Here is a 14,236-nt window from a genome sequence, read left to right on the forward strand (position 1 = left end):
TTCTTTCTCACAACATTCTTATACAAGAAGATATAATGTCCTCCAGGGACAGCAACCTCACTAAAGAAAACAGAGGCCTGTGTATGGGTTTACTCTGTCTTTCCGTGTGTGGGATTCTCAGGGCTGAACACAAGAGGGGTCACATTTTGCTGCAGGTACATAAGCTTGGGAATGCCAGGGACCACCTCTCCTGATGCCTGTGCTGGATTCAAAGTCCGCTGTGGTCCATGGCAAAGGCTCTGCTGATGCAGGTAAGCTTTGGACCTCACTACCATCCTTCTGGCATTTACACACAATTTAAAAAAAAAAAAGCCAAAAAACAGAGAGAAATTGCTGTGTGCCAAACAAGCTTATGGCTGCCACAAAAGCAGTCTATGCAGCAAACCCAAGAACACTGCTGTCCATGATAAACACTGCGTGTTTAAATCCATATCTTTAACATCATATTTATTATTATGGAAAATAAACGTGGGTTACAACTTTAAGAGACATTCACCTGAATGTTAGCAGCTGCTATAACTATGCATTAGCATTAAAGTCTGTTAGAGGAAATAGGAACCTAACCCTCTCAGAAAAGTGAAAAAAACTAAAACCAATCTGTTTGATTTCTTAACAGAAGTGTCTTGCAAAGTGCCTGCACATTTCTCTAATAATACCTAACAGACAGAGGGAAGTAAACCCCAACAGACAGTAGCCTCCTGACTTGCATTGTGAAAGAAAAGGCACTGGTTTTAGGAAGCAAAGCTCTTCAGAGGCAAATCGAAGAATGTGGGCTTCCGTAGTGTTCAAAACCACAAAAATTCCATATATTCCCCATATGTCAGCAGACTAATTGGAATACATTTTATATGCTAATACAGCAACAATGCACCTTCAGGGTTGGATTAGGTCTAGTTTTATCTAACTGTTCTAATAAAACAACAGTGCCAGCCTCGTATTGGTTTAAAGGCAAAGATAAAAGGGGGCTGAACTTTGAAGGATCTCCCTGCCCACAGCAAGCACAACTGCAAACAGATGAATGTAATTACTGACTGTGCCTGAACAAGCTGCTGACCTTTACTTAAACCTTGTGAGAGCACTGAACAACCTGAGCTCAGATGGAAAACCAGCAAATGCCAGTAAAAGACAGAAGAAATAAATTATTTTCCCACCTGCTCTTCTATTTTGCTAAATTACTTCTCTTGGTTTGCTCAGCCACTTGTTTCCAATGGTGCATTTGAACCCAGGGGGATGGGGCTCCTGCTCCTGCTCCTGCTCACAGCATACCTGCTACCAGGGCTGGGCTTCCCCAAGACATCAAACAGTGATGCCTGAACTGATGCTCAGTAGCAGTAGCCTCAAACAGGAGGCACCGGCATCTCCCTTGCCCCTTGGGAATGGATGTGGTGGGACTATCACCATCTGCTGCTGTCCCAGGCAAAATATTTCACTGACATCTGATGACAAAATCAAACCAATCCAGGCACCTGTGCCTGAAATCCCTAGGTAGCTCCCTTGCTAGGAACTCAGCTTGTTATCAACTGTTGTGATCTTCCTCACCCTGATAACTCTTGCTGATGTGGCAGGGAGATCAATGCCCCTCTTGGGAATCACGGTACAAACACCCAGGCAAAAGAATGTCTTTAGAGAAAATAACCTTGTATTCAATTCAAACGAGTGGGAAACAGAGGCAGATGAAGCCTTAGTGTCATGCCTCTAGGCTGTAAAGCAAGGGTTTCTGTATCACCCATGACCAGAAGATAGGCCAGAAAAAGTTTTGTGAGCACAAACCTGCCCTACTGCTCCACCAGAAGCAAGTAGCAGCCTGGCTTGTGATGCTAATGCCACCTCTGCGCTAACTTGAGGCTAACAAAAACTATCAGGATTGCCACCACTGCAGTGCCTCTGCCTACTGAAATCATCAACTACGAGCCCTCATGCTCATGAGGGAAGAATTTCAGTCAAACATACACTGTCAGACATTTAATGTGAAACATAAAAAGGCAAAAATACATTAATACAAATTTCTCCCAAATCTGGAGAGAAACTAATGCTACCTCTCTTAGGCTTTACTAACATGCAACCATTTTTCTCAGCAATAGTGTTACTGTCCTTCTACCAAAGCAGTGCTCGTAACCAGGAATTTGTACACTTTTCCAGGGGGTGAAGGGTGCCTGTCTAACCTTTGCTTTGCCAGTGATAGTTGTCTTAACACTGCTTCCTTGTCTCCAAATGATGAGCCACAAACAGAACCAGCCTGCTTGGTGGGAAATGTTTGAGCAAAATTCTGGTAACACATTCTGACCTTCCATTTGTTGTCTTCTCCACTAGCAGTGTTTTTGCCATTTTTTTCCAAGAAACATGTCCAAAAGTTTGTTTGCTAACCAGACCCTGAAGCCTGCCAAGAAATTCATGGGTGTGTGCTCCTATCCCAAAGTACAGTCTCTCAGGAGCAATTACTGCCCCGCACTGAACAGAGAGTGCTCAGGAGCAAACACATCTCATCAGCAAGCATGCCATGGGAACAAACAAATGCCTCGCTGAGAAAGTCACTGATCCCAGAGATACACCTATGGGCAGAAATGCAATTCAAAACCCTAAACATGCTCTAAAACCATGACCCAAGGGAAGCTACGTGAATTACTCCAGTGCCCCTTTACCTCCATGCACAAACTCCTCTTAGCCTTTAGGGAAGCTACAATTCCTTTTAATATCAGTGGTGCCACTCCAAGCACATTCCTCAAGCTGAATATCATTTCCCACTGGAATTATCCCCAGTGAGATAGGGGACGGCTTAACTGATACCTGGAGGCTCTTTAAGGACATCATTAGGACAGCTTGGATGCAGGGGGCTGCTCAGCCTGTGTGAGAGAGGAACACTCAGGGCAGAAGCAAAAATCTGTTAGACATAAGATCACTTAATCTGAGATGAGCATTTACTGCTCCTTGCAGCACGTGTCTTTCATACTTCTATAAATAGATCTCCTCAATAAAACAATGAAATAGTACGAAAGTTAAATGGGGATGTAAAATTAGTTTTTAAAAGTTGAATGGTTTATTATATATACAAACCCTGGATATCTACCTGAAATCAAAATTATAATATCTTTAGTGAGTCAGAGAGAGAATGAAAAGAAACACATATCATGGTATTACCATAATTCAACAGTGCATTTCCTTTTTTGTCACTTATTCTGTTTTCAAACAAACAAACAAAAGACATGTGGGGTCTGCTTATGGCACTGATACAAAGAGCAGAATTTAAAGGGTGGCCTTATCTCAGTCACTTAAGTAAATTGAATTTACACTGTTGCTAAGGATGTAAAACTGTGAGCTGGGAAATTGGTAGCATGTGTAATTTTGGCGCTCTCTAGTAAATGACCATACCTTGAACTTTCTGGCAAGCAGAGGAAAACCCCTTTTGTGCTAGCAGGCACACAGCTGGGCAACGAGGAGCTTCAGAGTTAAAATGTTTTACTTATTTTCATATCAGAAGCAATGTTTATGCACCCTTCCACATCACTGAAGTTCTTTCATTCACATTTCCAATGTGATTTTTTTTTATATTAATATTACCCAGTTAACACTTTATACGGTGTGCATTTAGAGTTTGCCTAGCTCCTCATCACTCCTGCCAAGAGCTGCATGGGGATCTCCTTTCCTGGCCAGGGTGGCCCAAAGCCACCTTCCTCAGAGCAGAATACAGGTAGTCCGGTGAGATGGTTAAGTCCACATATTACTCGTGAAAACCTTTGCACTTGTAACTGTCCAAAGTCTGAAGTCTTGAAACATCAGATTCTGCCAGCAAGCTCACATCTATGATTTATTTTCATTTTCAATTGTGTGGATATTTCTGTTGCCTACATTTCTATTTCCAGCCTCAGCACAGTGCTATCTATCACAAAACTCATTTTTACAAGCCCAGCACTTCACAGCACCCACTTTTTCTCTAACTGAACACAAAAAGTCTTGCTCAGGTTACATTTGCTAAAACACAGGACAACTGGCTGTGATGTACTTTACTCTGGAACAAAGAGCACTTTGGAAAAGACCCATTCATAAAGCAATTGTCAACAGACAGGAGGACTCTGTTATGTTCCCCTGCTTAAAAACCTAATCATAGGTTTAGGCTTGTGTAACCTGCCAAATTCATAGCTCAATGAGCAAAGAACCTCTATTATATGTTTTGCTGTCAGCATTAACATTTCAGGAAAATGGAACGCAAAAGCTACTAAATTAAGATAAATTACATGCTTTTTACTTCCTATTTTAAGTTCTGATTCAGGAACTGAATTCAGGATTCTTTACATGGGATGCTTTTAAAAGTTTCTTCAGTCCAACTGAAGCAGGATTTAGAAAATGCAAACTGACCAGCCTGCACATAAGGGCTGCTTTGAATTTGATGCTTAATCAGGTACAGAAATGCACAAATTCTTTTGTGATACTTAATACTGGAGGATGAATTTACTTAACCTATTTCATCCTCTTGAAAATTGCATGGGATTTCATCAGGCCTTTCCAAGTGACAGGTAAGAGCCAGAAGACAGCAACAATGCACTTTGGGCGAGTCCTTCTCTTTCATTCCATGTTCAGTTTATTCCTGTGTCTGTCACATTTCTAAATTCATTTATGAAGTAAAACCAGTTACTCTAAAATAAGCTAGATACACACCAAGAGTACTTTTCTTTCTCCATTTAATGCAACCTTCTGGAGGAAAGCACAAGTAAATGGGTAAGCCCTACTGCATGCGCTGGGGAGGGTGGAAATCCAACAGCATTTCAGTGCCCTGAACAGACTCTCTGGGGAGTATCGGTTCTGCCTGTCTTCAAAAAAAGGGATGCAAGCAAAGACTCCCCTGGACCAGCTGTATCTGCATCAAAGAGAATGAACAAGACATAAACGAAGTCCAGACATGCTTTACACCCTCTCAGCTATGCTCCCAGCAAAGGAGGGCACGCAGGTACAGCTGTAACGTATCTCCTTTCCCAGCCTGGGGAGGGAAGCGCTACCTGGGGCAGTCCCTAAAAGCACTGTGCACTGCAGATGTCCCGCTGAGTGACTGCTCACAGCTTCCTCCTAAAGACTTTTGGATGCTGGGGAATAAATGCAGCACCCATTGCCTTAGTGAAGGCTGATGAGCCATGTGCCTGCAAAAGAAAAGTGCCATTCCATCTCCTTTCCAAGCTATTTCTTCTAGTGTTTGTTATTTCACCTGTTTCACATCCTATTATAAATAACAGGATCAATAATAAAATCACCTGAGAAAGCTGGGCAGGGGTGAAGTGTTTGCACTCTAGAGCAGCACAAAGTCACCTTGCCTATCCTAGCTTGGGTACTTTTGTCCTTGGGGGACAGTAGAGCCCATAATGTTCCTATTTTCCATCATCCTAAGCCCATTCCCCACCCAGTAACTCCAGGAAGACGTAGGTCTATGGCTGTCTTTACATCTGTTTGGTCAGGCCCCAGATTTGCTTACTAGTCTGCTTACTCAGTGAACCATGTATGAGGTACTCATTGCCTTACTTTATTCCTTGGACGCATAATCCAAACCACAACAGCCCTCAAGGTGCTTGTGCAGGCAGCCACATTCAGCGCTAGCCAGAATTTCTAAGGATATGTCTGCAACATGTAAGGTAGCACAGGCAAAAATCTGCAAGTTAGCTTCAGAAATGGAAGCAGAACAGTCTTATTGCCCAGGTTTTGCAATGTGCTACTTACTGCTGCTGACAGATTTATATGGCTCTGCTAGGGGGGGACACCGGCTGCTCCCTCTGTGTTACAGTGCAACACAGGGCACAGATTCTGCGCCGACTCTGAACTGTCCATGCAAATCAAGCCCAAGTATCCCGCACGTTCACATGTGACTGCTTATGCACTGAGTTCAGCAGCTTTCTTTCCTATGCCAAACAGGCAGCACAGAGTTTAAAATAATAATTTAAAAAAGAAATCTTAAATGAATTGATTAAACCAAATGAAATGTCACTGTATTACCTAGAGGAACTGTAGCAGGCCTATGGCACATGAAAATTTGCTTCTAACAGGTGTTCTTGTTATATTCATGAGGAGAGAAGGTATGTTTCCCTATTTTTTTTTCTTTTTCCATAGCCTTTTTCCATGGCAAGCTTCTTCAAAAGTAGCCCATGCAGCACACAGACATCCAGTATTATATTCCACTTCCAAAGCAGGCAAAACTCAAGAGAAGTTCAAGCACCTGAAACATGCTTTTCCTTGCAGTACAGCACTGAAAGTGACAACCGCTTTATAAAAGAAAAGTTAAATGTTAAATCTTTGTAGGACTGCATTTTATTCAAGAAAAAAAGGCAATACAGCAGAGGGAAGTGGTTGTACAATTCTTCTGACGCTGGCCCAAATATCTCTTCTATAAAGCACCTTGAAAGAATTCCCCCCAAAATGTTTTTCTTCACATAAAATTCCTGATATTAGAGTCATCTTGCTATCATTTTGCCTTTTCTTCCTTATTTTACTGCTGCTGTGTTTATTGCCTTCTATCAAAGTGATACAAAAGTGTGTTCTTTTATGTCCAGTCCTCATTTACTATGACTTCAAACTTGCTAGCTCAGTACTAGGAGCAATCCAGCTGTGGCAGAGTACAATATAGGCTATAAAGCCTGCGCAAGAGCAGTAAATACCTCGCTGTTAGCCTGCCTTCCATTCTGTGCTGCTTTACTTAAACCACCACCAGAATTTGAGTGAGTTTAACTGCAGTGTAGACATATCATTTGTACTGGCTGCTTTTTCCTTCCAGAGTCTTTGCTAATGCTATTTTCTGCTTTGTTTACACAGCAGTTTTATAGTACCATTTGTCTGTGTTACCGTCATTATCGGCATATTGATATGTACACAGCAGCAATGCTTCAGCATTGAAAGCGGTGGTATTCTGAAAAATGACTGCTTATTCTGGTCACTGACCAACCGCAATGGAAGACATCTATTTCCCAGTAATCATTTATTATATTCAGGCATGCAGGCCAGGTAAATTAATTTGAGTATCCTCTTAAAAAATCCTAAATGAAAATTGGAGTAACACTATTATTCATTAAGACACAGTTAAGATCGTGAGCCGCATTGCTTACCTATGGATATGGTCCAAACTGCAGCAATTTTCATAATAGCCTTGGTGCGGGAATTGAAGCGGCTGTGCTCAATGGGATTGCGTATTGCTACATACCGATCAAGAGAGATGGCACAGAGATGCATAATAGATGCAGTTGAAAAGAGCACATCTAGGGAAATCCATATAGGGCACAACTGTTTAGGCAAAGGCCAAGCATAATCTGAAACATAGAGAGAAAAGAAATGAAAGGAAAAAAGAAAAGGAAATAATTTGGGAAGCTAGGCCATCGTTTCTAAGAAACCGTTGGGATATGTTAACTCTACGATACCAGTAAGGGGCACGTGCATGTGGAGTAGACAAAGAAACTTTTCGTGGGACCTCTCTCGAGGCAGTCCCTGGCTCCAGACACTCCATAAACCTGTAGCCATTTCCCACACATCTGTTTTCCATGACCAGTAACTAAAAGCAAAGGAACATTAAGTTGGCAGTGCCTCCAAGTGACCATTCTAGCTCAGTTCCTCCCTCTGAACCTTTCCCCCATATCTTTAAAAAATCAAATATTACATTCATTTGTAATTGCCTCATCACATTCTTTTCATGGATTGCATAGCACTATGTGGCATTAACTTCACTCAGATGCTTTCTAAAGCTCTCTTGATATATACTTCTCAGTTTGTCTGCTGAGTAGAAAGGTAGCAGACAGTTTTTCTACACAGTCTAACAACTAGCTAAATGACACTACTTCACCTTAAATATTCTCCCCAGGCAGCGTGCATTAATAACAGAGGAATACTTGCCTCCTTACAGAGCAGCTGGGATTGAATGGCTGAAATCTGAAAACCGTTTTGAAGGTAGACAGAGCTGAGTAGTACTCTTTACAGAAACACGTATGCCAGCAAACTGAACAGACTAGATAGCTACATCTGACAGCAGCTGGCACGCAGCTAATTTGGATGCCTGCATTTATTATCAGTTTACTCAGTGCTGAAGTGACCCAGAAAGATCCTCAAGGAGCACTGGTATTCAAATTAAAGTTCAGAGAAAATTGATTTGTGACTGATACTCCTATGTTAATGCCCAGAATGGATTGCGTGAGATCAGTAACGTGTCCTTCCAAGCTCTGGGCTTCTAACACACTTATCAAAATAAATCAACAGTATCGATAGAAGCTGAAAACATGAGAGACTTCATAATAGTTGAATAATGAGATATTCTTGTGTCTTCATTCAGAACATGGATATCTAAAGCAATCTTGACGTTTACCCCAACAATCAGAAACATCACTCTGCAGAATCAATGTTATATTAAGAACAATGCAGCTCCATCCTACTGGTCTCGAATGGAAAGGGAGAAATGTTAGTCTCAGAAAGCATATTTTGAAACAAATTACCCAGCCAAGAGAGACCCAGGATACCTTACATGCAGAAACCTGAGATGAACTGAACCAGAGCAAATTATTATGAATTGTCTCAGTGAAGCCCAGGAACCCTTCACAAAGAGCACAGCAGAACGAGATGGACACATTAGCTCATTTTACCAATGGGAAACCCACAGAAGAAGTGCCAAGTAACTCACAAAACCCACACACAGGACCTCAGCTCTGGGGAGATAAACCATTTATTTCAGCAAGTTTGCACCACCTCTACTAGACAGACTGCAATTGGACTGAAATCCAAAGCAGCAAGCATTTAAGAGGTCCTTATCAAAGGGAACTAAGTTGTCAAGACTTAACCGCGGCCAGCAACTAAGCCCCACACAGCCGCTCACTCACTCCCCACCCCTGGTGGGATGGGGAAGAGAATCAGAAGAGTAAAAGTGAGAAAACTTGTCGGTTGAGATAAAGACAGTTTACTAGGTAAAGCAAAAGCTGCACACACAAGCAAAGCAAAACAAGGAATTCATTCACCACTTCCCATTGGCAGGCAGGTGTTCAGCCATCTCCAGGAAGGCAGGGCTCCATCATGCCTAGTGCTTACTTGGGAAGACAAACACCATCACTCTGAACGTCCCCCCTTTCCTTCTTCTTCCCCCAGCTTTATATGCTGAGCATGATGTCATATGGTCTGGAATATCCCTTTGGTCAGTTGGGATCAGCTGTCCCAGCTGTGTCCCCTCCCAACTTCTTGTGTCCCCCCAGCCTCCTCGCTGGTGGGGTGGGGTGAGAAGCAGAAAAGACCTTCACTCTGTGTAAGCACTGCTCAGCAGTAATGAAAACATCCCTGTATTATCAACACTGTTTTCAGCACAAATCCAAAACAGCCCCATACCAGCTACTATGAAGAAAATTAACTCTATCCCAGCCAAAACCAGCACATAAGTAAAGCCCTTTGTGGCTGGAGCATCTTTACTTTAAAAGGCCCCTCTGCTGTAGAAATGAATTGAACTTGGTTAAATTATGACTCAGCCCCTTTATGAAGCTATGATTAAATTCTGCACCTCCTGCTCTTGTTCACGCTTTGCAATAGCTTAGGACATCGTTGCTATCAACCTGCAATTGAACTCAGAGCTTTAGCTCTGATTTGCTGGGTCTTCAATGATGCCTCAGTGAATGCTCCAGGGAAGAACAAGTCTGATCTCCTTCAAGTGGTAGCCGTGCTCCCTGTACAGCCCCAGGCTTTTGCTGCCAGTCCAAGCTAAAACACATTCAGTCACGCTTTATCCCTTGCTACCTCTGCCTCTGAGTTGCCAGAGCCAGCTTTCTTATACAGGCTGAAATGAGCTATGAGCACAAGACCAGAGAAAAGCACTGGGGAGCGTGCCCTGATGGATGAAGCGGTCCCTGTGAATATGCATGGGGCAATTGTGACAGTGCAGCAGTCTCTGCACAGGGGGATGGTGATGGTGATGGCTGCTCCCCCCATCAGGCAGATGGCCAGGAAATCTCTGGTGTCTCCAGAAAGGAACGCCAGGCCTCCAGCGTCCCTGTGCGTGGGAGCATCTCCAATCTGATCTATGGTGCTGCAGTGGGTGCAAACTGATTCTTGACATTTGCTAGACCTGGAAAAGGTTTCTACAGCAACCACCTTTTCAGCATTAATGAATGATGAATAGCTTCTCTTACTTCTTCCTTCAAGCTACCCGAACACTTCCCATGACTGATTCCCCCTGGAACAACTTCTGCTGTTGATGTGAACTAGGCAACAGCATTATGACCAAAAAATTAGCAGAAGCAAAGACGACAGTAAATGTTCATACCCATGGTGTGAGGTTAGTAGGTGTTGCCTGCTGTCAGCCCTGGCGCTGCAGGAACCACAGCCACCAACAGATCAAAGTAATGTTGCCCAGAATTTCTGCCCGGGCAAACTGTTAGGATGTCTTTGAAGATAAAGGTGATATAAGAGCCCTCCTAATGGCTAATCCTTTTAGTCTTTACTGTCCCAAGGCACTCTGTTATGCTTCTACCTGAAAAGGCAGTTATATGAGGAGACATTTTACTTTCTCAGGAAGTCTCCTAAAATGATCTGCAGTAATAAAATGTCACTCTGGAAATTTGTAGAATGGCAGCTTGTAACGCATGACTATACCTTGATAGGAAGGGCATAATATATATCCTATCTTGAAATGCAATTACTTTTAAGTAAGCATGGTGTGTGCATTTGAAAAACACCTACACAGCCTACAAAGCCAGTAATTTATACAAAAGAGAAAAGTTTATTCTAATTCTGTTTCAAATAAATGTACAAAACATAGGAAATGTGCCCTGTGACTGTGCCAAGATGCAAACAAGAATTAAAAATCAATTCTGTTAACAATGTTATACCTTTAAAACAATCTTATCCTCAGAAGTACTCTATCTGCAGAAGGTAACATTTCTCCAATTTGTTCTATTTTCTCTCATTTCATACACAAAGAGTAGCAATTACCATATATTTAGAAGTGCAGATGACTGAGTGAAATAAATTCTTGGACCACAGCACTTCTAAGCTTTAGTAATTGCATTTCCAATGGAAAGCATGCATCTCAGTCCAAATTTGGCTCCAGAAAGAATGAAACAGTACTAAACACCTGGGTAAGGAAAAACCAAATTCTTTGTAAGAAACTCTGACGTTTGTACCTTGAATTATTCTGTGCCCTTAAAATCAGTCATATATTTAATGCACTGGCTGGTAGACCAGACAGGAGAGCGCTGAAGGGATTAGATGAATCCAGCAGGTCAGAACAAAAGGCAGTATTTCTTTACCCAGTGTGTAATCAAACTGCAGATTTTTTTTGTGTTCAGGCATTCTGTGGATGTCAGAAGTTTACACTGAACAAATTAATAGAGAAAAGTGTATAGAATACTATTGCAATATATTACTTTTAGATCAGAGTTAGCTTCTGGCTCTGATCAGGATAAAACCACTGTGTATGAAATCCTGGAAGGAAACTTCTGCAGAATGCCTGTGTATATCACTTCAGCCTCCAACGCTGAATAGCATCCCATGGAACCTGAGATGCTGTCATTCTTCACGGGAAACATGGGTCAAACACTCATATTTAAGCAGGTGTCATGGTCCATAGGTGGGATTTCATCTCCTGCACTGGGATGAAAAAGCAAACCACAGTTCCAGCGTGTCACTGAACAGCTGAGATGGGCACAGACTGTTGGCAGCAAAATACAGAAACTCAAAAACATTTTGGCAAAGTCACAGACCATCTCTGTGTGTAGCTAATTTTCTGTCAGATGAGAGTTCCCTTAAATTTTTTGTACTTTCCATCAAGAAAGATGGCAACAATGAAATTTAATCACTTTTGTCAGAGGTTTTATGCATATGGGTAAAAAGTGTTGTATAACACTGTTATTGTGGTCATTGTGCTGTTCACTGCATGAGAGTCAAAATTACTAGCCACTGCAGCAGGAGGTGACTGAATAATCCAAAACACAGCAAATGGAAGCAAAATTAATTACGTTGAATGGTAAAACAGAATTAGTCCAGACTGTAGGAGAATGGCTGAACTGAAAAAAATAAACCTGCGGCTGCAAAGAAACTATGAGACCGCAGAATGGATGGAGGCTGATGCAAACCCCCTTCCCTCTCCCCAAAGCCTCGAACAAAATCTCATGACCTTTACCCAGCTTTTTGTGCTAAGCTGGAGCAGACAGGAGTTGTGTGTACACATACAAACACACTCCACGCTACAAATGAACTGGCTCACTATATTTACATTTTAAAAAGTGTCTATTGCTTGTACATATTTAATACTTCTATAGCACAATCTGCCTCAGGACACCTCCTGGGAATATGCAGTGTAACACTTGGGACAAATCTGGAATAAGGGTGACAAAATACCTGCTTAGACCACAACAAGGTGAAGAGTTATGTAAAATTCATCCCTGTAGCTTCAGAAATTTTTCATGGCAAATTCACAGTAAGCTGCAGCAATCATTTCTTTTCCAACCATGAACAGGAATTTGCAAAGGGCTTCAGAACACATTTGTTGTGTTTAGCCAGTGCTTTATATCTATCGGGATGGATAAAAGGGTAAAAACCACCCTTCAGAATCACACAGGAAGAATAAGGGTATATTTTGTCTTTTAGGCTCATGATGACTTTTTACATATATATATACACACATATATATATGCATATATATAAAAAAACCCCAGAGCTAAGAGGTGCAGAATAAGAACTAGAGATGCTTATCTGTTCAAATACAGTCTTTTTTAACATTGTTCATTGGCTTGGCCAAAAACTAAAATACATGTAGTATTTCTCCTTTGAGGGTCCTGATAGTTACTGCATTTATGCTTTGCTTTAACTACTAGTAGGTCTTGAACGAATTGGACTAAAAATGGTAGGAAATCATTATGTTTGAATGAATCTTAATCCCGGTACAAAGCATAAACTCCCAGCAGTTAACATGGTAACACAGCACGTGCCTGAAGCACCTCTTGATCATCCTCTAGCTGCCACGGACCTGTTCCCTGCCATACACTGATCTACTGCTCTGTGTAGTGCTCTGACTCTCGGAAAGGTCAACGACAAAAATCCAGGAGATGTCTCACCTAATTCCCCGAGAAGTGAGGGTTCGACCTTTCAAAATGAGAAGAAGAGTGCAATACTCAACAACAGCGTTCACTCAGGTTTCCCTGAGTAACTCAGAGTAGCATGCAGGTGATGGGAAACAGCAACCCAGAAGACCTACCCAAAAGCTGTCACTTTCTGAAGATTTTGCAGCTTTTGAGGATTCTTTCACACGTTCCAGAGAAATCTACTGTTGTGGGCTGTGGAAAAAAGCCTACCCTTGCCCACTGCTAGAAGTCTTTTAACCCCCATTGCGCCATTAACATACTGCAACTGAAGCATTTTATACTAACCAGACTTTCCAGTATTCACTTTAAAGTTTCATAGCTGCCACAGGCTTTACAAAAATAGAAAGCAATTACATACAGTTTTAACATTACTGCATTGCATTATTCCCAAGGGAATGAAAGAATTTAAATTATTCTCTTCCCTTGCTCTTATCTAGGAAGTAAAGTATTTCTTAGCCTGAAATACCACATCAGTAAGTGTAAAGCTATGTTCTCTCTTTTTTTGCCAATTTATTTCTTTCAGATTTACACAGACAAATGACTCTGAGACATCCATATCACCTCGAGAGTCACACAGCCAAGAATGTTAAAAATCTCCATCATGCCTGAGAAGTACAGAACGTCTTGCTTGGCCCTCTGCGGTCCTCAGTGATTACCAACACATCCACAGAAGGGATCGCACGCATGCAGCCAAGCTTCCTGGCTAGAGGAACTGCTGGTCTCAAGGGCAGCACTGCCAATGCTTCCGATTGTGGAAAAAGGTCTTTTGGTTCTTGCCTCATAAGTTACAGTGATTAATTGATATGACTGTGTATTATTGCAAATTAAACAATTGCACCCATTATGCTGTTTTGAGAATTTTAAATATCTGTGTTAGATTTTCCTTTCTATCTAGTATGGCAAAGACTTGCAGTCTTGACAGGACTTGTAAGAAAGAAGCAAATTTAAAGCCAGAATGGATGTAATTATCTGATCTAGGGAAAGGCTGCTCTAATATAATTTAAGTAATATTTTAAATGCAAGGAGCCAGCTTTATCACATACTATACTTAAAACAACCCTGCTAATAAAATGGGACGTTTGCTAAGAAGAAAACATAGAGAACACTGTTGCCGTCCCAAAGGCAGCTTCTCTTCTCTTATGGAAATATCAAATTATTCTGGTGAGGTC

The 14,236-nt window shown here is 41.7% G+C and overlaps 1 protein-coding gene across 4 annotated transcripts in view; it reads right to left on the reverse strand.

Annotated features, from left to right (window-relative positions):
* Positions 1 to 14,236, reverse strand: part of HTR2C (5-hydroxytryptamine (serotonin) receptor 2C, G protein-coupled) — a 97,078-nt gene that overhangs the window by 8,121 nt on the left and 74,721 nt on the right. For 2 of the 4 annotated variants that reach the window (XM_010565271.1, XM_010565273.1), the window contains exon 4: positions 7,074 to 7,274. The exons of the other annotated variants lie outside the window; for them this stretch is intronic. In XM_010565271.1, coding sequence (XP_010563573.1) covers positions 7,074 to 7,274 — 201 coding nt within the window. The remainder of the gene's footprint in view (positions 1 to 7,073; positions 7,275 to 14,236) is intronic. 4 annotated transcript variants of the gene reach the window in all.

Source organism: Haliaeetus leucocephalus, unplaced genomic scaffold, assembly GCF_000737465.1.
Source record: "Haliaeetus leucocephalus isolate CR32 unplaced genomic scaffold, Haliaeetus_leucocephalus-4.0 Scaffold189, whole genome shotgun sequence".
NCBI classification, from domain to species: domain Eukaryota; kingdom Metazoa; phylum Chordata; class Aves; order Accipitriformes; family Accipitridae; genus Haliaeetus; species Haliaeetus leucocephalus.